General features: G+C 46.3%; 2 protein-coding genes across 8 annotated transcripts in view; one reads left to right on the top strand and one right to left on the bottom strand.

Moving 5' to 3' along the window:
- The window catches only part of ARHGEF33 (Rho guanine nucleotide exchange factor 33), a 30,172-nt gene extending 26,308 nt beyond the window's left edge, over positions 1-3,864 (bottom strand). For 4 of the 5 annotated variants that reach the window (XM_083857065.1, XM_083857067.1, XM_083857069.1 and 1 more), the window contains exon 1: positions 3,635-3,864. The gene's annotated coding sequence lies outside the window, so the exon portion shown is untranslated. Of the gene's footprint in view, positions 1-1,298; positions 1,461-3,634 lie in introns of all 5 variants that reach the window. The other variant, XM_083857066.1, reaches the window with a different exon arrangement.
- A 2,247-nt stretch (positions 3,865-6,111) lies between these two features.
- Positions 6,112-22,469, top strand: DHX57 (DExH-box helicase 57). 3 transcript variants are annotated; one of them, XM_083856692.1, is made up of 24 exons: positions 6,112-6,175; positions 7,334-7,536; positions 8,261-8,413; positions 8,685-8,849; positions 9,094-9,896; positions 11,263-11,450; positions 11,581-11,702; positions 12,028-12,157; positions 12,881-13,005; positions 14,098-14,231; positions 14,999-15,053; positions 15,410-15,606; positions 16,055-16,171; positions 16,562-16,658; positions 17,118-17,291; positions 17,825-18,025; positions 18,473-18,749; positions 19,163-19,258; positions 19,360-19,443; positions 19,547-19,684; positions 20,129-20,203; positions 20,603-20,737; positions 21,096-21,296; positions 21,395-22,469. In XM_083856692.1, exons 2-24 carry the CDS (start codon positions 7,343-7,345, stop codon positions 21,536-21,538), a joined length of 4,005 nt encoding a protein of 1,334 aa, XP_083712818.1. In that variant the 5' UTR covers positions 6,112-6,175; positions 7,334-7,342; the 3' UTR covers positions 21,539-22,469. The 3 variants fall into 3 exon arrangements, with proteins under 3 accessions (XP_083712818.1, XP_083712816.1, XP_083712817.1); XM_083856690.1 differs by having other exon boundaries at positions 11,962-12,157; positions 21,395-22,467; XM_083856691.1 differs by lacking the exon at positions 6,112-6,175 and adding an exon at positions 6,181-6,200 and having other exon boundaries at positions 11,962-12,157; positions 21,395-22,468.
- The last annotated feature ends 1,524 nt before the right edge of the window (positions 22,470-23,993 follow it).

The raw sequence follows: 23,993 nt of genomic DNA, 5'->3' as shown, positions 1-23,993 counted from the left end.
AGTATCATCTTAAGACTGAGAGTTAATGAAAAGATAAAGTTATTGTAACAGAGCTGTTTACAAGATCACTTGGCAAGAAGATCCACTGGCTTCTCAGGACAGAGGATCCCTTGGTGAGGTGTGTGGAAAACCTGAGCAAAGGTGGAGGGACCTTGGAAGTGGGTTTTGTACAAATAGGCTGGGAAAGCTTCTACAGTGAGATAAATCTTAGAGTTTGTTGCATCTGGTTTTGATCAGCTGATAGTATAACAGTTATTTTTTTGTTCTGAAGACTCTTAGAATCATTACAGAGTGATTGGCAGATGGGCAGAGATCTCTGGAGCTATCTGACTCAAAGCAGGGCTAACCCCAAAGCTAGACCAGGTTGCTCAGGGCCAGAGTCAAGGTTGCTCAGGCCTAGTCAAGGTCTAAGCATGTCCCAGGTTAGAGAATTCTCAACTTTTCTGTGCCTGAATACCAGGGCTACACTGCTCCCATGAGGAAGAATTTTTTCCTTATGGCAAATCAAGGTTTCTTATGTAGGAGTTTGTGCCCATGGCCATTTGTCCTTTCAATGTGTCTGTGAGAAAAGCCTGGCTGTCTGGACTGCAAACCTTATGAAGTAGTTGCAGGTGGCTGTAGAACTGCCAGCTTTCCTTTCCCCAAGCTGGACAACTCACTCAGCCTCTCACTCTATGCTCTGTCCTCCAGCCCTCTCCAGGAAAAAAAAAAAATCTTTTTCCTTCATTAGGTATTCCAGAGAATGTAATTTTTAAAGTAGCTAAATCTCTAGAAGTTTGAGGACAAAGTATTTAAGTGTGTGTCTCTGAGCAAAACGGACTTATAAATTCAGCTTCAGTAGCAAAGTTGTTAAAACCTTGCTCCCAATTTAAATTAGTCACTACCATAGAAAATTCCTGAGACTTTTGTTATTGGCTGTTGACCTAGGACTGGCATGCTTAAGAGTGAACTGGTTTTAAAATTCAGAATTGCTTTTGCAATGCTGGGGGAAGAGGAATAAGTAGGAAAGACAAAACAGACATGAAAGAAACATGAACCTCCCCTGTTTTCACTGAAAACAGAGAAAACAGCATTTTGCTGGAAATTAATTAATTTCTTTTTAGCATATTTTTGCCTGTTCTATTAAAGACATGCTTAAGCACAGTCTGTGTCCTCTGCAGAGCTCAGGAGTGAGTCTTTGAAACTGGGACACCGGGGATGCCTCCATCCCCTCCTGCTCCAGGCTAACCAGGAGTTTTGCTATCTGGCTGCACTGCAAAGTAGGTTGACCTTGGTTAAGTGGGTCCAGAAAATCTTACCTGTTTTACCAGAGTAACTGTCTTTGTGTGTCCTCTATCTGCAGTTTCCTGAGTTATCCCTTGGTTCTTTGTTACATTAAATAATTGCATTAACTTTGGTGACTTTCCAGCACTTAGGGCTCAGTGCTGTACTCGCCTCTCCCTGGTTCTTCTGAATTGCTGCTGAATATAAGAAGAAAAAGTAATCAGTCCTTCCTCATCACTGGAACAGAACATGAGCCTTGCCCTGGTTTGGAGTGAAGGTTTGTCCTCTGTTCCCCCCAGCTGTGGGTGGGAAGCTGTTAACACTGTCCTCACTAGGGACCAGGATTTCAGGGAGCCTGAGCTGCCTGAACAGTGTCTGGCTTGTGCCTAAAGGGTGCAAAAATAGGTTGGAAAATAGGATTGGTATTTGGCCCTAAGACCCTGGACAGGGTCAAATCATGCCTCTGCTGGCAGTGGACAAGTCCTAAACTCACAGCAGAGTTCAGGTGAGTAGGAGCCCTCATATGGCTTTAGTTCAACTTCCTGCTCAAATCAAGAGTAATGTCAAACTCCCTCAGGACTCTGTCCAGCTCAAGTCTGGATATTTCCCACACTGGAGTCTTCACAGCCACTCTGGGCCCTCCAGTACCCTGAAGAAGAATATTTTTCCTTACACCCAGCTGGGGTTTCCCTTAGCTGCAGCTTGTACCCACTGCCTTTCACTGTGCACCTCTGGGAAGATTCTGGACTCTTTACAGCTCCCTTGAGGGCAGTTAAAAGGTGGAGAGGATTCTCCCCTTCGTGTTTTTGTCTCAGTCCTGAGCAAACCCCTCCCTGTATGCACATACAGGAATCCATGTGCACATCAGCAGCAAATGCAAGCCCTCCATGAACTCCTTTCCTAAACCACTACCAGGCAAATCCAAGGTTAGCCTGACATGCCAGCCCACCACAGGGTAGTTCCCTCATCAGTGAGGAGATGTTATTGTTCCTCTGCAAGCTCCCCACTGGCCAGGCTCAGTACCCAGTCCCATGGAGCCATTCCAACCCAGGCCCCCTGCTTTAGGACAAGAAATGGCACAGATGGGCTTGTTATTTCAGAGCTGAGCACTAAAACTCATTTACATTGCTACAGCTCTCACCTAGTCAGAATAATATCTCCAGAGCAAAGCCCAGAGAACAATTTGAAGGTGTCAAAGCCACCAGATTCCTCCATGATGGAAAAAGCATGTATTTTCCCCTTTTGTTTCTGTCTCCCCTCCAGCAGCCAAATCTGCTGGAACCCAAAGCACCTCTGCTGTCAGTGATTGCTGCTGGCCACTGGTGAGCAGCAAAGAATCCTGCCCTGGTGCCTTGCACAAGCAGCTGGCACTGCAGCCCCTCCTGCCCAGCACAGCAGCCAGCCTGTTAGCAGAGCCTGGGCCATGAGATCCCCGAGGGAGAAAGGAGGGATGGATGGATGAGGGATGGATGTGGTCCCAGTGAGTTGTGCCCCTGAGGCAGCACAGGAATGGGGTTCCTGCACGAAGCCAAGCACAGTGCAGGGAGGGGAGGCAGGTCCTGCAGCCTGAACTGCATCTGTGTGATCATGTTCTCCCTCCCAGTGCTCCCCCCACATGGAATGGCACAACCTGGGGAGAGAATCAGCTGTGCAGAGGATCACAGATCAGAAAGACTGAGGGAGCTACACCAAGCTTCAGCATGCAAACAGGTCAGTAAAGCATTCACAGCCTAGTCTTGGAGCACAACAGTTACTATTTGTCTGGCTTCCTGTCCCATTCTGCTTCTGAAATCATGACATGGGTAACAGTGCAGGGGAATCCACGTGCACTTTTGCTGCTTCAGTTGTTAAGCATCCACAGTTTTCCTAAGTAAATGCTTGGGATCTTCTGGTGACTGTCTCAATGCTGCTGGCTGAGATTGCTGGCTGTTTTAAATATCTCACTTGGAGAACAACCCCCAGTCCTCTAAAGAGAACAAAAAATCAATTATTTACTCTCATCACTCTTGCACTTTGTCTCCAACTAACGCTAATGCAGTTGTCATCCAAATAAATCAATTCAGCATGATACTTCAATTTAGCTAATGGTGAGAGGAAAAAAAAGCTCTTTTAAAACTATTTTGGAGACCTCACTATAAGTGCAGCCTAACAAGATTGTCCAGCACAGTAAGAAGCTAGATCTCCATTCAGAATCTTAGAAGAAATCAGCTGAAAATAACTGTGGGCACTGAAGATGCAAAACACTTTAAATATCATTTTATGAGCTGCACACACAATAAAAGTAGTTATGGCTCTAGCTTTTCCCAATAATATGTAAAATGGCATAATTAACCCCACTCTTCATCCCAAGCCAAGTACATTTTAAACTTACCCCAGGCTGGCTGAAGATCCTTCAGCGCTGGCAGTAGCTGGAGTTGGGAATTAGGACTGTGCAGGAAAGGAGAGAGAGAGGAGAGCAATAGTGGATTGGTTTCCCAGGATGGGACTGTCATATGCTAATCACTGATTTGAAAGGCAAGCATAACAAAAGCCTTCTAATTATATAATCTTCGGGTCACATCCTCGCGTGCCCATGCAGAAACCAGGACTGTGCACTTGGAAGGAGGCGATGCAGACTTTGTGACTTTTTAATTAGCATTGCACAGGGCTGGGGAGGGAGGGCCAGGGGCCCTGGGAAGTGACGGCAGCGGGGCCATGTGGGGCCACGGGTTGCTGTAGCTGTGCTGCTTTGCCAGGCTCAGAGGATCTACGTACCTCCTGTGGCATCCAGAAAAGACAACCTCCAGTTGGGGACAGGGAAATGGGACCAGCTCCTCCCTACCTGCTGACACCCCTAGGGAGGCCAGGGCCAAGAAGGCACAGGGGCCAAAGTAGCCATGGCAGGGGAGCAGCAACAACCAGCACTTGAGTATTTTCTGTTTCTTGCTAGAGGATGAAAAACTTCGAGTAAAAATACATAGGGGATTGGAGGGTGGGGAGCAGCAGCTCTCCACACCTGCTCCATTTCTTCTCCAAGGAGGATCAGCCCTTCACTGGAGGGCTCTTGGCTCCAAAGGGGCTCAAGAAAGCATGTGGAGAATGCAAGTAACTCCAGGACAGGGCTGTCAGGGCAGTGCTTGGGACAGTCCACCAGTTACTCTGAAGCAGAAGAACAGGGAGACATAAAGGAGGAGGCACAGTAACAAAAGGCAGACTAATATCTCCCTGAAAGACAAAGATTTGCTTCAAAAATACCCTCCAGGCAGAAAATGTGGAATGTGAAACTGCACAGCCTAAATCAGTATAATTGCTGTGCAGCATAGATAAATGTGGAGCCCTAGCAAAGGAGCTGAAAGGACAGGCTCCTAAATTAACAGAAGCTCTCTGGAAGATGCTGCTGCCTCTGAAGTCAAGGACTAAGGACAGAGGACACAGTTTTTTTTTTCTTTCTTTCTTTTTAATTTTTTTTTACATTTTTATTGAGCTGGCTATTTCAGAAGCAAAACACAAGAAAATTGAACAAAATCGATTGTTCCCCTCAAGCACAAACTTAGGTGTCCTTTTGCAGTCCTCCTCTGAAAATGAGAATAGTGTATATACAAAAGTATTTTCACTTCAAGACAAGAAAGCATCTGAGAGGCAAGACCCCATGAGATCATGCAATGGATTTCTTCTGCTGTAGAGAGCCACTTCTCTCAGAGCTGACTGTCTTGTCCTGTGGACAGGCTGTTCCCAGAAGTGGGTCCATGGAGCACGTAAGCTCTGCTGGAGCAGGCACCTTTGGGTGGCACAGAGTGAGTCAGCACCATTCCTATGAACCGTTCTTCCATTCTTCCCCTTTCGGGGTGGTGGGGAGCCTGTGCCGGGCAGAGCAGATCCAAATGGACCTTCAGAGTGGTGGCTGTGGCCACCGTCTGCAGAAAGGACCCTGAGGAAACACCCTCCTGTCAGGTGGTGTCTCTGGGTTGGGGGCTGTGGGGGTTCTTATACAGCCAAACCAGTGTGGTTTTTTTGGGTTTGTTTTTTTTTTGTTTTGTTTTTTTTTTTTTTTTTTTTTCTTTTCTTTTCTTTTTATAGTAGTTTCTTGCTCTAAACTCCAGCCTGGTACAGGTTGCCTGGAGAGGTTGTGGATTCTCCATCCATAGAGTCAAGACCCGACAGGATGTGCTGCAGGGCAGCTGTCGTGGGTGACCCTGTGTGTGCGGGGATCTCCCCACTTCAGTGACACAGCTTCGGGGTCTCTTGTCACTCACATCACCCTCGCTCGGAAATGGTATAGCTTTCCTCCCTTTTAATCCCACACGCCCAGTTAGGTGGTGAAGGCTGGAGAAGCCTCCAGGATCACTGAGTACAGCCATTGACCCAGCAGGCCCAGGCCCACCTACAGCCCCTGCCCGTGCCAGGGTTGACATTCCAGGGACGGGGATTCCCTGGGCTGCCTTATCCCAGTGCCTGGCCACCCTTTCCATGAACACCTTTCCTAATATCCGATCTAAACCTTCCTTGGCACAACTTGAGGCATTTCCTCTCGTCCTGTCACTTGTAACCCGGGAGAAGAGGCCGATCCCCACCTGGCTACTCCTGTCAGGGAATTGTAGTGACCAAAGCCCCCCCGAGCCCCCTTTTCTCCGGGCCGAGCCCCCCCGGCTCCCTCAGGGACGTGTGGGCTGGTGAAGCGAGCACCCACCAACATTGTCAACCATCGTTCTCGTCTTTACTTGGGAATACCAGAGACACTTTAAGAACCAGCCGGTGTCACTGTTACAGCCCCGCACACACAGAGCTATCCAAAGGCACAGCAGCTCAGAGCCGCCCGTCACTCTGAGGGCCGGGCCAGGGGAGCGGGGCGGGCCGAGGGGCCGCGGCCCGGAAGGAAAACGCGGCGGATCCGGTCGGGCAGTCCCGGGCGGCCCCGGAGGTGCCGAGCACAGAGGTGGGAACGCTGGGGAAAAGGAGAGGTGGAGCTCCCGGGGCTTCGCGATTCCGTGGAGAGCGGGGCTGGAGGGGAAGGGGGTGCGCGGGGGCGGCTGAGGGGAGGCGGGCAGGGCAGGGGGAACGCGGGGCTGGGAGAGGAGCGAGGATCCTCAGACACCCGTGGGGGCTGTGCTCTGAGCACAGCTCTGAGCTGAGCCAGGAGACAGAACCCTGTGTGACAGCGGCCTTGGGGCACCTGCCGTGCTCTCCCTCCTCCCTCCCTCCCGTCTGTCAGACCGCCCCGAGCGGGGCCAGCTCGGCTCTGAGCGCCTGTCCAGCCCCGGTGGAGCTCCAGGGGGGAGAGCGGCCACAAAAAGGGGAATTTATTTGTTTCCAAGCCCTCGTTTGGGCTTGTTACTTGGGCCATCTCAGTTCTTGTCCTGGCTGTGGGGGTGGCAGTGCAAAGACCAGGGAACAAGCTCCTGCCCGGAGCTGCTGGCCTGTCCCCGGCAGTAGCCCCCAGCCTTAGGAGGATGTGTCAGTGCCGGGCCGTGCTGGTCCCTGACCGTGCTCAGTCCCAGTGGGCCGCTGGCAGCGCCGGGAAAGGCGCTGCTGTGAGAAGGGAGGGAGGCCGCCTCCTTCCCAAGACAAGTCCGGTCACTCCCTCACCGGGCTCGGCAGCTCCCGGCGGAAGGGAGCCCAGTGTGCCATAAAGTGAAAAAAACACATTGAATCTTTGGCTTTAGCTCCCCTTCTGCCTTTTAATCTCAGCCCTGCGAGCTGCTGAGTTAAAAAGTGGCGGGGCAGAGGCTGCTGGCTTCTGTGAAATTTCCCTTGGAGGTTTGTTTGAGCTTCTGTGTCCAAGGAGGTCACATCAGAGTGGCAGAATGGGGTTCCCAGGTTAGGCAGCAGTGCTGGAAGGCTCATGCCACAGAGTTCTGTCAAACTTGCAGCTTTTGGCTGACGAATATTATTTTCATTTTCTAAAGCCGCAGAACTTACTAAACAACATTCCAGAAGAATATTTTTTGCTGCAGGTGCATACAGACACACCCACATGCAGATAATCAACAGTGGTTTGAGAGGGTCACATAGAAAAACAAATAATGTGGGCTCAGGCATACACAATGTGTTTAATCGCCCTCACAACTAAGGGCTATTTTTTCCTCCTTTTCAGCAAGGAAACATGAGTTGTGCAGGGAGGAAAAGAGGAAAGCCCAACAAAGGAGGAGGACGAGGGAAAGGAGGCGGTGGAAAACGAGGAGGCAGCAGTGGCCATTCAAACAAGCCTCAACTTGGTGGAAATAGGAAATGTTCAACCAAAATTTGGGACGATGGAGAGGATTTTTGTCTCTTTGAGGAACCAAGGCTAGAATCCAGGTATTTCTGTTAATTTGAGGGGGATTGGCCTAAGGACATCTGGGATACTTGGGGGTTTTTTGGGATACTTTGGGCCATTTGGGATACTTTTTTAGACGTTGGCATACATACATAGACATTTAGGGTTGGTTTTAGATGTGTTTGAATATAGAGAAGAATGAAAGGGTGATAGTGTTTCAGTATGAAGCAGTTTCTACATGTCTTTTTTTGATTAATGTTTTATAAATTTGATACCTATGAAAGTGTTTTATTTTTTAAAGATTAGAATCTTTGATTTTCTTCTTTGGTCCTAAAGTAATTTCAGGACACTTTTAGTCAGAACACACTTATAAACACAGGATATTAATATTTGTGTATTGCAAAACAGAAGCTGGGCCATGGAAAATGAGCAGTTTAGAATTAGTTTAGTATCTTGTGTGTGTTCTGACCCAGCTACCTTAGAAATATGTGGTTGTATTGTAGTTTGAGAACAGCTTTACCCTGGAAAGTGTTCAGCAGATAATTTTGGAATTGAGATAGGGTACAATACATATATGCACATGTGTGTGCAGGTAAAGACACACAAATCCTGGTCATGTAAGAGTGAATCCTCTTAGGTGATGGATTTCTCTTATTTTGATTTTTCCTGTTTTCAATTACAAGTTTGGGCCCTAACACCCCAATTCAGTCAAGATCATTTGAGCCAGGCAAATAACTCATGGTTATGTCCTATTTTAATTTTCAGATCAAGTGCCCCTGCCAGAAGAGGAGGGCAAATGAAGCAGAGAACTGAAGCAAAAATGCCTCTGCAGACCATACACATGACATCAGAGAACCAGAGAAGAGTGAAAGAACTTCTTCAAGAGCTGCAAGGGCAGGAGCTGGCTCCTGAAGCAGAGTTAGTTTAAATGGAAGCACTACTTCCACCTTTTCTACATGAGTCTGCTTTAGCAGGCATATTGTTAGAAATGGAAACAGGATTTTTTCCCTTAAGTTATGTCAAATCCTATGGTTTATTCTCTGCTTTGTTCTTCTACAACATTAACTCTGGGAAGGGGGTAGCCAAATCTTCCATTTAAATGAAGGATTTGAAACTGCAGAGGCAGGGTTTTATGTCTGCTCAACAGTTTAATTTTGTTTCATTTTAACTTGATAACTCTTTTTATCAGTGTAGCTGGAGAAGATGATGACGAGCCCGATTACCTCGATGATGAACAGTGCTGGTCAACAGAACAGGAAGCTTCTGATGTAATGCCAAGGTTGTCTGCTGAGCCAGCTGAGCACAGAATTGTAGACAGTGAAGTGTCTTCATTTGCTGTGCACAAACTCTCCAGGTGATGCTTTTTAGTGAATAATTTGTATCATTTCAGGTGGTCTCAATGCTCTGTAAGCCCTTCTTGTAAGTGTCCATCATCCATTTTGCTCAGACATGGATATTTATTCAGTACTTTTGCTTTGTTTGGGAGCATTTTATATGTGACAGGCTTTTCTGAAGAGTTTAATTTCTGTAGAGTGGTTATTTTGCTCCATACAAGCCTCTCACTCACTTGTTGCCCTGTTTTCTCTGTTTTGCTGCAGGTATGGTTTTGACTGTGAGCGTTGTAGGGCAGTGCTGAGATCCTGCAATGGTAATATTGGGGCATCATTGGAGTATTTGCTATTGCAGTGCTTCACTGAAAGGTATGGAGAGAAGATGCAGGTTTCTGCAGCAGCTGCTGAAGCCAGTCAAGAGGAATGTTTAGAGCAGAGACAAGAAGAAGCTTTTGCCCTCCGGTCAATTTATGGAGAAAAATTTGTAGAAAGGATTAAAAATCGTGTTTGGACTTTTAGTTTGGAGTTGGACTACCTAGCCCAAAGGCTCAGCAAATCTAAAGAAAAAAGTACAAAGGACACAGCAAAACAGACTTCAAAGGAAATATGTAAATTTTACCTCCAAGGAGGCTGCAGGTTTGGTTCAAAATGCAGATTTAGACATGAATTCCCTCCAAACCATCCACTAAACACATCCAGGAACTCTGTAGATGATGCACATCTCAGACACAGTGATGGCCCCATATATGAACTCGAAGTAAGATTTCCTGATGAGAACAAATATCCTCTTCAGGCACCTCTTGTGGCATTTTACTCCACTGACGAGAAGCTGCCTCTCGCTTGTCGCCTGCACATTGCTGAATTCCTCTTTGGAAAGGCCCTGGCAGCTGCAGAGTCTCACGAGCCAGTGGTGTACACCCTGGTGACCTGCTTGGAAGATGAACACGAGATCAGTGAGTTACTGAGCAATACTCAGCACAAGTTTAGTGTTGCTCCTGTGTCCCTGCTGGCAGCAGCTCCTGTAAAGCCACAGATAGAGAGTGCACCTGCTTCAAATCAACAGGCTGAAGGTACACCAAATCTCCTTTATGGTTTCTGGCCTAAGAACAGTCAGAAAGATTTAAAAGAAAAGGGAGACAAGGCAGAGCCCCCAGTTCAGCCATCTGTTCCAAATCTATTTCTGGGGATTTAAGTCATGTGGTGAGCCAGATCTGTGATCTGTCTGTGCCTCAGGAAGTTCCTTCTGTAATCAAGCTGCAGCAGAGAGGTTTTGTGCTGAGTTCAAGGAGCACAGAGTTTGGGTTGGCAGGGTGAGTGATGTCCATTGCCACACAATCCATGGAAAGCATTGAGAGCTGTGAGCTCACCAGAATGGAAGTGTGCTTGGAAGGGAACAGGGAAGGTTGTTTACAAGCTTTGCTGCATCTGTGACTCATCAATTCAGAAACCTTTTTTTTTAGCTTACTTAAAATTACCAACAGCTCCTCAAAATTAACTTAAATCCACCTTTGTAAGGCTGAGCAAATGTGGCAAGTGGTTACAGAATGTTGTTTAAGGTATCATCTCTTTCTATTTATGTTGGTGCAAACAGGTTGATTTCACAGGCTGTGTCACCTGTGGCAGGGTGACTTTTGAGCTTTCAATTCCAAAACTACTTTTATCTAAGGCAAGCTTTTATCAAGACAATTTTCCAGTTTTCAAGAACAACTGCATCGAGTTTTAGAGCACTTAAATAGTGACAAAATAGTGACAAACTGTGGTTTTGCTACAGTAAGACAAAGTATTCAATTTCTGTTAACGCCTCTGCAGAAAGACAGCTGTGTTCCAGAAATTGAGATTCCAAATAATTTTCTTTAGTTATAAAATATTCCTTATGCTATAAAATACCTTCTTTCTGGTAAAAGTAGCCTTAAAATTTTCAAGAGCTGGCTGAGAGTCTGAGCAAATCCTGCTTCAGTTGATAGGTAAAGGCATGGAAGTACCTGATCCAGTTTCAGCTTTGGTTTAAACGTACTTGGCAGTGACTTAACACTTAATTAATTAAAACTACACTAAGATACAAGCTGGTGTTACCATCAAAGCATTTTGTGCTGCAGAGAAGTGGTTGTGTATTGGAGAGGTGAGCTGAGGAAACGTTCAGGAAGGCAAACCAGTTCACCATGCTGGCTCCCTGTGTGTGCCCCCTGACCCTGGTGCAGGGGCAGGGACAAGTGGGATGGGGCTGGAGAAGCTCTGGGTGATTTGGTGAGGTGAGGGGAGGTTTGCTGGTGGTGTTGAACCAAATGCATGTCAGAAAGAGTCCTGCAGACCTTCAGGCCCAGTCTAATGAGGTTCTCTGTTGGGAATGCTGCTGGAACACTTCTCTCTTTCCTACATTGCCCTTTCTATTGTTATTTTAGTAATAACAACACTTAACTGAACATTCTCTGTCCCAAGCCTCAGCAGTGCCAGAGCCTCAGGAAGAAGAGGAGGAGGAGGAGGAGGAAGAAGAGCCTGAACAGGTTGTTGTGGAGAATGAGAGCTATGTGAACTTGAAGAAGAAGCTTTCCAAAAAGTATGATGTGCAGGCCAAGTCTGTGTATAACGAAAACGTTAAAATCTGCGCCCAGTTTCGGCAGAAAAAGGTACAATGTGCAGGACATCATTTTCTTGCTTACTTCAGAGAAATAAATATTTATGAGACAAGCTGTTGTTTCAGGTGGTTCTGTTCCATCCCAGTGGTGTTCTTACTGCTGTGCTGTCTTTGTCCCACAGTCTTCCAGGCACTTCCAGTCCATGCTGTATGAAAGACAGAAGCTCCCTGCATGGCAAGAGAGAGAAAACATCCTGGGTTTGCTGGAGAGTCACCAAGTTCTTGTTGTGAGTGGCATGACAGGGTAAGAGGGTAACTGTACATACAGATTTTATATATGATAGTATACACAGAATAACATGAAATATGATCCATGTTCTGGAAAGTTTGGGGTGGTGGCTCGTCTGACCACTTTGACCAGTGACAGCAGTCCTAGGTGAACTTCATGTGAAGGATCACACTAAGGAAACAAAGCAAATTCTCAGTGGAATGCAGTCAGTTTATGTGGGTGGAAGGTATTGGATTCGTGGGGTTTTTAATTAATTCCTGATTTGGTTGTGCAGATGTGGGAAAACCACTCAGATTCCTCAGTTTATCTTGGATGCTTCATTGCAAGGCTCTCCAAACAGAGTTGCAAACATCATCTGCACTCAGCCTCGCAGGATCTCTGCCATTTCTGTGGCTGAACGTGTAGCCAAGGAAAGAACAGAAAGGCTTGGACTCACTGTTGGATATCAGATCCGTCTGGAAAGTGTAAAGGTACGTGTGCTTTGCTTGCTGGTTTTCATTTATTCCTATTAAAATGTGCTTAGTGCTTCTCTAGTGTACAGAGCCTCTGCCCTGTTCCTGCCAGGCAGTGAGATAAGCAAGTATATCATCTGTATTTTATAAAGTATTATGAAACATGTTCTATATTTTATTTCATCTCAAGTTGCACAATTCACTTTTCAGAATGAGAATACTGTGCTTTGTCCTGTGGGTTTGCTTTCTGATGAGCAAGGTGAAAGGGTTTGAGAGTGTGAGTAATCCTGCTGTCCTTTGGAAGGCTGCTGGCTGCTTTTCTGCCTGTTGCCATTCCCATGTGTCCCCCAGGTGGAGACTGAAGGCTCCAGCTACAGCCAGACAGAAACTGCTGTGTTGGAAGTGAAGTTTTGTCTGTGTTGCAGCTGATTGCTTTTTCCAAGAAGTATGCTAAAAAAGAGACTCACCAAGTCTTTCTAGGAAGAGAGATCTGAGTTGTTTATCAGAAAACAATACCCACAGGAAAAGCAGTTCATATTTTTTGATAGGTAGCAATGCCCCTTGATAAGAAGCTGGTGTTGTCAGTGTCAGTCAAGAAATTAAAATCTATCTCCAGCAGGACTTGCTTGTTCCCTCTCAGTCCAGCTGAGCTGAAACCAAATGCTTTACAGCAGCAGATATTCTCTTTGCACTGTGTTAATTTGCCCAGAGTCAACTGAATGCTTTGTCTTACCCTTCAAGTCCTCAGCTACCAGGCTTTTGTACTGCACTACTGGTGTGCTGTTGAGAAGGCTGGAAGGAGATCTGACTTTGCAGGGAGTCACTCATGTTATTGTTGATGAAGTTCACGAGAGAACAGAAGAAAGGTAAATAATCTCTTATCCTGTAAGCAAAATGAAGCAACCTAGTCAGAAGGATAAAGGTGGCTAAAGGTGCACGTAGCTGGTCCTGTGGCAGTAATATGGGATGGTGGAAGGAGTCTGGGTTTAGGTTCTTGTCTTTGGGCAGTAGGAAATTGTGCTGCAGCAGCTTGTGAGAAAGCACATCTCTCATAAATTGCTGTGCCTCCAAAGTGCCCTCACACTGCAGCAGTGCTGCAAAGAGATTTTGGATGGGGCTGGAGGGTTAAGTAACTTTTTAACCAGAGCTTAACAGTTCCCTTGTTTCAACTTTTATCAAATACCATAATTCTTCACATGCCTTTTGGGGAACTTTTTCTCCTGGTGCAAGCTTCAGCAGAGCAAGGGACAAATGCTCACATTTCCTTCCAGTCTGTAGATTTTACAAGGCAGTCTCATCCTGTCCTGCTCTAGCCTCCTGCAGTTTTACCCCACTTACCTGCAGATCTCAGGCAAAAGATAATGGCTGTCAGTATCTCTGTAAATTAAGTGGTGAGCATCCTTTTCTTTGTTTTCCTTGTCAAACACTGCAGTGCAGTGGGTTTCTAGGAGGCTTTGTCTCTTGCCTATTAGTCTGCAGCTCAGGTGGTATTTTAGCTATTTAAAAGGGCTTGTGTCTCAAGGATTCCTCTTTCTTCTTATTTAAAATCACTTCAAGCCAGTTTTTTAGTCATGCCACAAAAGTTATAAATATATAGGGAAAAATACAAAGAGCAGGGAAGAGTGGGTAAGTTTGAGTAACTCTTCCAGTGACGAACAGGAGCAAAAAGGAATCATCTGTTACTTTGAGTTGATTTCTTATCTGATGTTCTTCTGTTGTCATTAAGGCAAGGACTTTATAAAACTTTTTGTTGTTTTGTAATCCTGACACTCCAGTAAGGGACCAGAAAAGAGTCAGATTTGCAGATTGCCTTTCAGCAGGCCACCCCAACAAGCTCATGCTTCTGTGATAGGGTTGCTGTGCTGTTAAACACCAGGAAGGTGGACAGAAGGGGGAGAAAAATAGTCTGAAAGTTAACACTGAAGACATTCAAATGTTCTTTTGCCTGTTTTCCTCAGTGACTTCCTGCTGCTGGTTTTGAAGGATATAATGGTTCAGAGGCCAGACCTGCGCATTATACTGATGAGTGCCACCCTCAATGCTGAGCTCTTCTCTCAGTACTTCCACTCCTGTCCAATCATCAACATACCAGGTGAAAACCTTTCATTTTTAATATCATTCCTTGTTTTAGAGATTTGTTTTCACTCTTTCTTCTTGCAAAGTGTTTCTCAATTCAAGGTGAGGGTGTCTATGATGCTGAAGACTTAGAGGGAGAGACTGATGAGATGTAGGAGAGGAAGGACTTGGAAATGTTGACATTTTTGTGCTGTCTGTATACCCAGCAAAGTTTCCCTCCTCAGAAGACAATCATTGTATGATGTGTGCATGACATAGTTCCCTGGGTTAGTTTCACCACAGCTGAGGACTCTCCTGTGTCCTTGTGAGAAAGGGATCAGTGAGAGGATCCAGCTGGATGTGTACACCTTTAGCCAAATGTGCCTTTTAAATTGGTGAGTTATGATGTGGAGCAGGAGAGGAACATGGATGTGTTCCCATAAGTGTATCAGCTCTTCTCTGCCTTTGTGAGTGCCTTGTGCATGTTACCATGGAGTCCTGCATGGGTTTGGGATGGAAGGGAACCTACAAGGTCATCTAGTTTCACCCCTTACCATGGGCAAGGGTGCCTTTCACCAGACCACAGCCCCATCCAACCTGGCCTTGAACACTCCATGCTTGGAAGACACCCACTGTTTGTCCTAGTCAGAAATTGTGTTGAAGAGTGCAGTGAAGATGAGAGCAGTGAACCCAGTGTATGTCATAATGACCTGCATGAAATTACAACAATCTTTGGTCTTTTTCTTCTTTTCCTCATGCTGTTGGGGCATGTGTACATGGATTTATTCTCATGTTTCCTTTCAGGTAGAACGTTTCCTGTGGACCAGTTTTTCCTGGAAGATGTGATTGCACTGACAAGGTGTGAAATTCACACATTCTCAGATATATCTGGGTGGAGAGGTTGCACTTTTGACCTTGAGAGTGCAGTAGTTCTGTGCATTTATTTAAAAAGTAAATCCTCTCAGATCTGCCCCATCACCTGCACTCTTGGAGCTCTCCTAAAGCACCTTGACCTTCATATTATCATTATGGTTTATACAAAGTTCCTCTCAGACTTAAAAAAAAATATTTTCTACGTATATAAAATATATTCTAAGTAATAAAATATATTTCTAAGTATTTTCTAAGTTTTCTATACCCTATCTCTGTAGTTAATTATTAGAAGGAGATTGTTAGGCTTTTTTCCACACCACCAAATGTTCTTCTGCTGTCCAGGTATGTTTTAGAGGACAGCAGTCCTTACAGGAGGAAGGTAAAGCAAGAACAGAATGGGAGACACAAAAGAACTGCATTTGAAGAAGTAGAGGAAAGCCTAAGGCGTGCTGGCCTTCCAGAATCCACTGACACCGTGGTCAGAGATTCAGACCCAGACCAGAAATTAACTCTGAAGCAGCTCCTTACACGATATAAAGGTGAGCTCCTTCTTAAATGTAATAAATGGGCACACAGACAATGTGGAACATTAGCTGAATGCTTATCTATATGCTTATCTATAATTCAGAGTTTTGCACTTGGAAATTCTAGATGAGAGAATTCCTGCCAGCTTAAAAAAAATAAAAAAGAACCCATTGTTCTCTTAAGCTACAGCAAACATCTTGGCTGAAACTAGTCCTCAGCAGCTGAAAATGGACAGTTTTCAGCTGCTGTCTCTTTCCATCCCTTTTCAGATGCTTTGTTAGTTCCCCTTTGCTCTCTGTATCTGTTCTTGCTGAAGCAGCTTTGCTTGAGGCACAGCAGGGATCTGCCCTCTTCAGGTCTAAGCCAGGTGCTCTTTCAACTAAGCTGCAACTGGTCTCATGCATCCACCAATGTTTTTTACAAGACATGGATTTACTGCATGTTTTATTTCTTTTTTCCCAGGAGTTAGCAAGGCAGTGTTGAAAACCATGTCTGTCATGGACTTGGACAAAGTTAATCTGGAATTAATTGAAGCCTTGCTGGAATGGATAGTTGCTGGCAAACATTCATACCCACCAGGTAATTTCATTGTCCTTGGGAGATAAACAAAAGAAGATTCTTGGAAGCTTCTTGGGCAGCCCAAAGCTAATGATTTGCATGCAGAGTTTCTGTAGCTACTGACTATTAAAAAAATAATTAAAAAAACCCCACCAAAACCAAGAAAAAAAAAAAAAAAAAAAAAAGAAAAAAAAAAAGAGACAAAAAACCCCACAAACCTCTAGTTGAGTTACAAAGCTTTTGATATACATGGGAGAGGGAAGGTGAGAAAATTGTCTACTTTGAAAAGTCTTTTGTAAAGGACTGTTACAGCCTGTGTGCTTTTTTTGGTACAATAATTGCACATTAATAAAATATTGTGCTGTCCTTTTCGTTGAGTGATTTTTAATTTTTTTAAATCTACATATATAGGTGCTGTGTTGATATTTTTGCCTGGCCTAGCAGAAATCAAGATGCTTTATGAGCAACTTCAGACTAATGCTGTTTTTAATAACAGACACAGCAAGAGGTAAGGCAGAAAAGCTCCAAAACTGTCGGTCTTTACCCATAAATAAAGAGTCATTTCCTGCACAAAGCCTGCCTTTATCCTGGGATAAATAAACTTTATTAAAGGTGTGAGCTGACTCCAGTCAGGGTGATTCCTTTTCTACTATCTTGTTGGCTCATTCCTTTTGTTTTTCTCCTCAGCTCAGGAAGGTCAGTTGTTGAAGTTCTCAGATCCTGGTGAGCAGTGGTTTCCATTTTGTGCCCTGCATGATCCAGGCTGCTGAGATCTCAGCCCTTGATTTGTATCAGGATCTTTGCTGAGTGTACATTTTAGTTGTGGTTATGCTTGGCCTTGGATGGTTAGGAGGAGAAGTAACACTCTGGGCAGTGTCTAGTGAGGCAAAAGTGTGTGTGGGCAGATTGGTGCCAAGAAGGAAGAGGCTGGAGATGCCCTGAGTATGTTGTCCTGCTGTCCTTGCAGGTGTGTGGTTTATCCACTTCATTCCTCCCTGTCCAGTGAAGAGCAGCAGTCTGTGTTCCTCAGGCCTCCTGCAGGAGTGACCAAAATCATCATCTCTACCAACATTGCAGAGACATCTGTCACCATCGATGACGTGGTCTATGTGATTGACTCTGGAAAAATGAAAGAGAAAAGGTACTGCCATTCATTCCTCTGGGTTTTGTAAACTGTCCTAAGTAAGCCTGCAGTTTTCCAAAGAGCGGGAAGAACTAGAAGGAAACTTGGTCTGTAGAAAGCTGCTATGAGGTGAAGAAAGCCAGTCTAAATCAGATCCAAGTGCAGGGGTGGGAACTGTATCCATACAGGAGCTGGCAGCATCTGCCTGTTCAACTTCCAGCCTGTGCTCTGTGCACTCCTTACAAGGGCAGATGAGAGGACAAGGGGTGAAATGGCTTCACACTGAAAGAGGGCAGGTTTAGATTGGATATTAGGAAGAAATTCTTTACTGTGGTGAGGCACTGGCACAGGTTTTCCAGAGAAGCTGTGGCTTCCCCATCCCTGGAAGGGTTTGAGGCCAGGCTGGGCAGGGCTCTGAGCAACCTGGTCTGGTGGAAACTGTCTCTGCATGTGGCAGGGGGAAGTTGGGACTGGATGATCTTTAGGGTCCCTTCCAAGCCAAACCATTCTGTGTCTCTGTGAACACAAGGCTGTCTCTTGCTGTCCTGTAGATACGACCCAGGCAAAGGGATGGAGAGTCTGGAGGACACCTTTGTGTCCAAGGCCAACGCTCTGCAGAGGAAAGGGCGGGCAGGACGTGTGGCCTCGGGCGTCTGCTTCCACCTCTTCAGCAGCCACCACTACAACCATCAGCTTGTGAAACAGCAGCTGCCAGAAATACAGAGAGTGCCCTTGGAGCAGCTCTGTCTGAGGTGAGCTGCTGTGTTTCTGGAAGAAGCCAGTGTGCAGAATGTCCTTCCTTTGCTGCAGGGAGCACCTGCCACAACCCTCACCAAGCACCATCATCATGCAAACGTTAAAGGAGGAGGCCTTCCTATCCCTGCTGCATGCTGTGCCCCCCTTTGTACTGAAAGCAGCACAAATCACAGTTTTGCAGTAAAAGCTTTATTTCAAACCTTAGTGTACTAAACAGAAATCTGTTCTTATAGATTCAGTACTCCACATTGCTCCCTGACTCTTCAGCTCTGTGTTACAGGCCCTCTTCTAGGGAGTGTGCTCTTCCAAGCATGTTTTCTGTTGGATTTTTTTATTCTGTTTGTACAAAAGCTTGCACTTTTTTAATCCTGTGTATGAAACTAAGCTGCTTTTTTTTTCTTTGTTTGTTTTCTCTTTTTCCCTTTCCCTGCCCTCCTGTTAAGAATTAAGATCCTGGAGATGTTTTCTGAGCAGAGCCTGCACTCAGTCCTGTCCCGGCTGATCGAGCCCCCCCGGACCGAGTCTCTGCAGGCGTCCAAGGTGCGGCTGCGGGACCTGGGGGCGCTCACTCCGGACGAGAAGCTCACCCCTCTGGGATATCACCTGGCTTCCCTGCCCGTGGATGTCAGGATTGGCAAACTGATGCTCTTTGGCACCATCTTCCGCTGCCTGGATCCCGCACTCACCATAGCAGCCAGCCTGGCCTTCAAGTCACCTTTTGTGAGTGTCTTTAACCCAAGGACTGTGTTTTTGTGCAGCAGCAAAATGCTGTTGTGACTTGCAGCATGCTGCACTGGAGTGTTTGAATTCTTCTTTTTAGCCTACATTGTTCATGTGTTAATGCATTGCTGGTTAAAAAAAGTCCAGTTATAAGCAGAAGTTGAAAACCATGTGGTAGCAGCAAGAGTGGTATTTATATACAGTAGAAACAGTGAATATTATTTTTGATTTTTAGCTAAGGAGTGCACACATTTTGTCTGAATTTGGTGTGAAAATTACTGGTAATGTAAAGAAAATTCGCATTCTGACCTGTGAGCTGCTGTGAAATTACCAAAGAGAATGTGCCATGTAGCTCTAGAATGCCTCATCCATGGTGAGGGGAAGAACACACTAACCTCTTACTGCTTGTCTAGGTGTCACCATGGGATAAAAGGGAAGAAGCAAACAAAAAGAAGCTGGAGTTTGCAGTAGGAAACAGTGACTACCTGGCTCTTCTCCAGGCCTACAAGGTGAGTTAAAACTCAGCAGCCTCTCTTGGGGTTTTGTGATGTGTTTGAAATTCAAGCAGAAATATTTTATTAAAGGCTTCCTCCCATCCTCTCTCAATCAGGGATGGCGTTTAAGCATCAAAGAGGGCTCTCAAGCAAGCTACAACTACTGCAGGGAGAACTTTCTGTCAGGAAGAGTTCTTCAGGTCAGTGTCTGTGGCCTGGCACAGGGACTGGCAGAATCCCAGTGCCAGAAATGGGCCAGTGGGGCAGACTGTTCCTGCAGTCACAGTGCTGTGTCTGTTGTAGGAAATTGCCAGCCTGAAGAGGCAGTTTGCAGAGCTGCTCTCTGACATTGGCTTTGTGAAGGAGGGACTGAGAGCCAGGGACATTGAGAAGAAGTGGTCCCAAGGAGGTGATGGTGTGCTGGATGCCACAGGAGAGGAGGTAATTCCCAGCACTTCATCAGTGCTCCAAAATGCTGCTGCAGTTTTTCATGTGGGCAGAAAGACTGAGGCCAGAGAGCTCCTGGGGTTACAGGATGGTCAGGGTGATCAGGGTTTGGTAGTTGTAGGATTTTCCTGTGCTTTGGGATAACTTGCGCTTGCTTTCTCTAGGGTGCAAACCACCTGGTAGTCAGATGTCAGAGGACAATTCAGCTGGGCACCAGGATAGTGGTGGCCACTGTTCCATTGATAGTGGGAGTAAACAGAGCCCAGGTCCAGCCTGAGGCCACAGCAGCAGTGACTTGTCCTCCTCTATAAAGCACGGGAGTGCAGTTGTAAAAGTGACCCAGTTTCAGGAATTCAGTCATTCCTAGAGCAGGAATGACTAGAGTTCCTTTACACACTGAACTGCAGGATCCCTAATGATCCCCTACTGATTTCACAGGCAAATTCGAATGCAGAGAACATCAAGCTGATCTCAGCTATGCTGTGTGCTGCACTGTATCCCAATGTTGTCCAGGTAAGGAATGCTTTTTCCTTTCTCCTTTTTCTGTCTAGCATATCCACACTGCCTGCTTTTATTTGGGCTCAATGTGGCAGCCTTGAGCCTGGTTTGGTGCCTGTGGTGTCAGAGAGTGGAGCAGAGCTCCAGTTTGTATTGCTTGAGAGTGCTGCTATTCCTGCAGGCTGATTGCAGTGTCACAAGCAGCAAATGTCAAGAAGCCACTTAAAATGACACCTTTTCGGAAGGTTGAGGTTACAGAGGAAGTCAGGGTTAGACAGCACCTGCAGTGTCATACCTGTCTCCAGGGACTTGCCATCTTGCTACTACAGAATCTCTGGGTTTGAAAAATTTAAAACATAAAGTTAAAAGTTCTGGTTCAGCAGATTTTTATAACCTTTATTTCTTACCATACAGGTGAAAAAGCCAGAGGGTAAATACCAGAAGACCAGTACAGGAGCAGTCAAAATGCAACCAAAAGCAGAAGAGCTGAAGTTTGTTACTAAAAATGATGGTTATGTTCATATTCATCCTTCATCTGTGAATTATCAGGTCAGGATGCTTTTTCTTTCTGCAAAGCATGTTTTATAAAAGAAATTACCTTTGCTTGAGTTTTTAAAATTACAGTGAGGATCCCTATTGATGTTTAAAAAAATTTAACGATTGAACAGTCCAGTGTTAGTAGTGGAAATAATGGTGCATTCCTGAGTTAGGAGTGTCCTTTTGGGCACAGAGTTAAACTCCAACCAACAGTTGTTGGCAGCTCTTATTGGGTATGGGGGGGGTCTGTTAGTGCTGCAGGTGCACTTTGGGCACACTCGCTGCTCTCTGCAGTGCAGAGGAGGCAGAGCAGCCCCGTGTGGCGGAGGCAGGAAGGGCAGGGTCCCTCTGAGCCGTGTCCCTGTCCCAGACCAGGCACTTTGAGAGCCCGTACCTGGTGTACCACGAGAAGATCAAGACGAGCCGCGTGTTCATCCGGGACTGCAGCATGGTGTCCGTGTACCCGCTGGTGCTGCTGGGCGGCGGCCAGGTGCACATGCAGCTGCTCCGGGGGCACTTTGTCATCTCGCTGGACGACGGCTGGATCAGCTTCGTGGCTGCCTCTCCCCAGGTGAGGGGCGGGAGGGGCCGGCTGTGGGGCGGGGCTGGGGGAGCCTCCCCCCTGTCTGTCTTACCCCGTGTTTTACCCGTGTTTTATACCCGTGTCAGGTGGCCGAGCTGGTGAAGGAGCTGCGCTGTGAGCTGGACCAGCTGCTGCAGGATAAGATCAGGAATCCCAGCATGGATTTGTGCATGTGCCCCCGGGGCTCCCGCATCATCGGGATGATTGTCAAGCTTGTCACCACGCAGTGACAGCACAGCAGCTCTGTAAAGGATCACCCCTGGCCACACGACCAGCTAACATCAGTGTCCTGATGGATTTGTTGGTCCCAAACGTGGCATTGGCCTCTGGAAGAAAAGGTTGGCACCTGTACTGTTGAGTTTTGGGGTGGTTTTTTCCTTTTATTTGCCCACTTGTTGAAATTAAGGTGGCTTGTCATAGACTCTGGGAAATGGGAAAATGGCAACTCTTCCAGAAGGACCAGAAACCTGTGGGTGTTTTTATGGGACTGTAGCCTGGCAGTCCCGTGCTCTGCTCACACAGACCTCGGCTAGGCCAGCTGTAAGTCATGGCTGCAGGCAGCACAGGACACAGGGAGCTGCTCCTAAATTGGCTCAGACTCACTTCTGCATTTCGGGCAAAACTTCACTGAGGCAGTTTTGGCTGAGTAGAAATCCTCTGTTCACAGTTCAGCTCAAAGCCCCTGGACAAGTGAGCGCCTTTTGGTTTGTGTCAAGAGGTTCTGAAACGCAGAAATTCCTGTGGTGAGGAGATGGACTGGCTCGGTCAGTGTGGTGTGGGATCAGGGCAGGCTGCTCTGGTCAGCCAAGACTCCATTTTCTCCATGTGGGAAAAGCCAATCCTTTATTCACATCACTTTTATACAGTTTTCTCGTGTGCAACACCCTTTGGCTGGGAGTTTTCTTACTGCTTCATTTTTTGGTCAGAAGGTGATTTGTGTGTGTAAAAAAAATGAAACAAAAGAAAACACTGAACAACTTCATATTAAAAGCTTTAATAACTCAGATTCAATTGCACTCAAACATGGTATAAACAGATTTTGACAGCAATAAAGCTCAACAAAATGAACTCAATAGAACTCTGCCCTAAAAGGGAGTTTTTAATAAAGGGACTTACATTAATAGAATGTAGCTCAGTTATTCCTCAGTAAAACAGAAGGTGCACTTCAGAAAACTCAAAGTTAATCATTGTTAATACTGACTATATAAAGCTGGAATAAAACATTGTCTAAACTTAATAATACTGAAGCTTAGCAGATGTAAAATTTACAAAATTAACTTAAGCTGAGCAAGGCTAATTTCTATTAACAGAAGGTAACAGAGCATTGTATTATTGGACCTTAACTAAACATCACTGCACATTAGTACCTTTAGAAGTTACATATGACTACAGTTATAGAATAAGATGTCACTTATTCTACTGTTACCAACACAAAAAGAAAATGAAAAAGGGAACAATCTGTAAGAGAAAAAACAGCATGATGGTTACTGGAGGGATAAAAAGTCTCAACAAGAATATTAAATTTTAAAGTAATTTAATTAGGAGGAAAAAACCCTGGCAAATGCAAATTTCATGGAAACATAAATTTAGTAAGGCCTTTTAGGGTGCAGGGTTACTGAAAGAAAAATATAATAATGTGTAATTTGGCAGACTGCTGAACAGCTGAGGAGCTTCTCCCGACTGTATTTTGTGTAATTTCATCTGGCAAATTTGTTAACATTCTTGTTAAAGAAATCAGACTGTTGAAATCTCGGACAGGTAACGAGGCACTGCATTTACTGCTGGCTATCTCTCCAGCAACCGTAACACTGTAAAAAAATAGAATTCAGCCAGAAAACAAAATTAACTTTAAAACCCCTCTATCAACACGTTTCCAAGGCATCCAAACACAACCCGTAAATCTTTATTACCCAGAGGCTGGAGCGGGGCGGGCGGCGCTGCCCGCGGGGAAAAGGAGAGGAGGGAAAGGGAAGGAAAACTCCGGGCGCTGCTGCGGGAAAAGGGAAAACAACCCGCCGGGCTGTGCTGACAGCGGCAGGGAGGGGATCCCGAACCCGGGAATTCCCGGCAGAGGGGGCGGCGGGAGCCGAGCGGGGGAAACGCGGAGGAGAAAAGCGACACAAATAAACCTCTAAGGGCCGCACGTAGCAAAAGGGGGAGAAAACACGGAAAACGAACACAGAAAAGGTTAAAAAAAGGCACAAAGTGCTTGTGGCACCCACCTCCCACACGGAGCCCGCGGAGAGGAGCCGCCGGGGCTGGAAAAGCGAGGCCGGGAGGGATCGGGATCGGAGCTGTGGGCTCGGGGAAGGATCGGCATGGGAACTGTGGGCTCGGGGAAGGATCGGCATGGGAACTGTGGGTTCCGGGAGGAGCGGCCGGGGCTGAGGGAAGCGCGCGCAGGGAACGCCATTGCAGCCTCAGCTCTGGGGAGGGGCTGTGCAGCAGGAAATGCGCTCCGGGTCCTGCCGTCTGCAGAGCTCGCGCGTTCCGTGTGGAGCTGCGAACCCACCGGTGCCCGGGGGTTTCTGGAGGATAAAACTCACCCCGGTGGAGCCGCCGCGGCCGCCGCCCCACACGGCCATCACCGCGGCTTTCCGCGGAGCGGGAGCCGGAACCCTGCACTCTGGAGACACTGTTTCTTGCCGGAACTATTTTGCTGATGCGCACAGACACAGTTTCCGG

Source organism: Zosterops lateralis (assembly GCF_965231275.1).
Source record: "Zosterops lateralis genome assembly, chromosome: 3".
In the NCBI taxonomy this organism is placed as follows: Eukaryota; Metazoa; Chordata; class Aves; order Passeriformes; family Zosteropidae; genus Zosterops; species Zosterops lateralis.
Note: the sequence above shows the minus strand (reverse complement) of the source record. Positions and strands in the feature narration are given on the sequence as shown.

Excerpts from the sequence above, each read along its gene's own strand:
- DHX57 (XM_083856691.1), top strand. The coding sequence starts at position 7,343 with ATGAGTTGTGCAGGGAGGAAAAGAGGAAAGCCCAACAAAGGAGGAGGA. Across the intron at positions 9,897-11,262 it reads TTCAAATCAACAGGCTGAAG|CCTCAGCAGTGCCAGAGCCT; the intron begins GTACACCAAATC and ends CTCTGTCCCAAG. Across the intron at positions 16,659-17,117 it reads AATAACAGACACAGCAAGAG|GTGTGTGGTTTATCCACTTC; the intron begins GTAAGGCAGAAA and ends CTGTCCTTGCAG.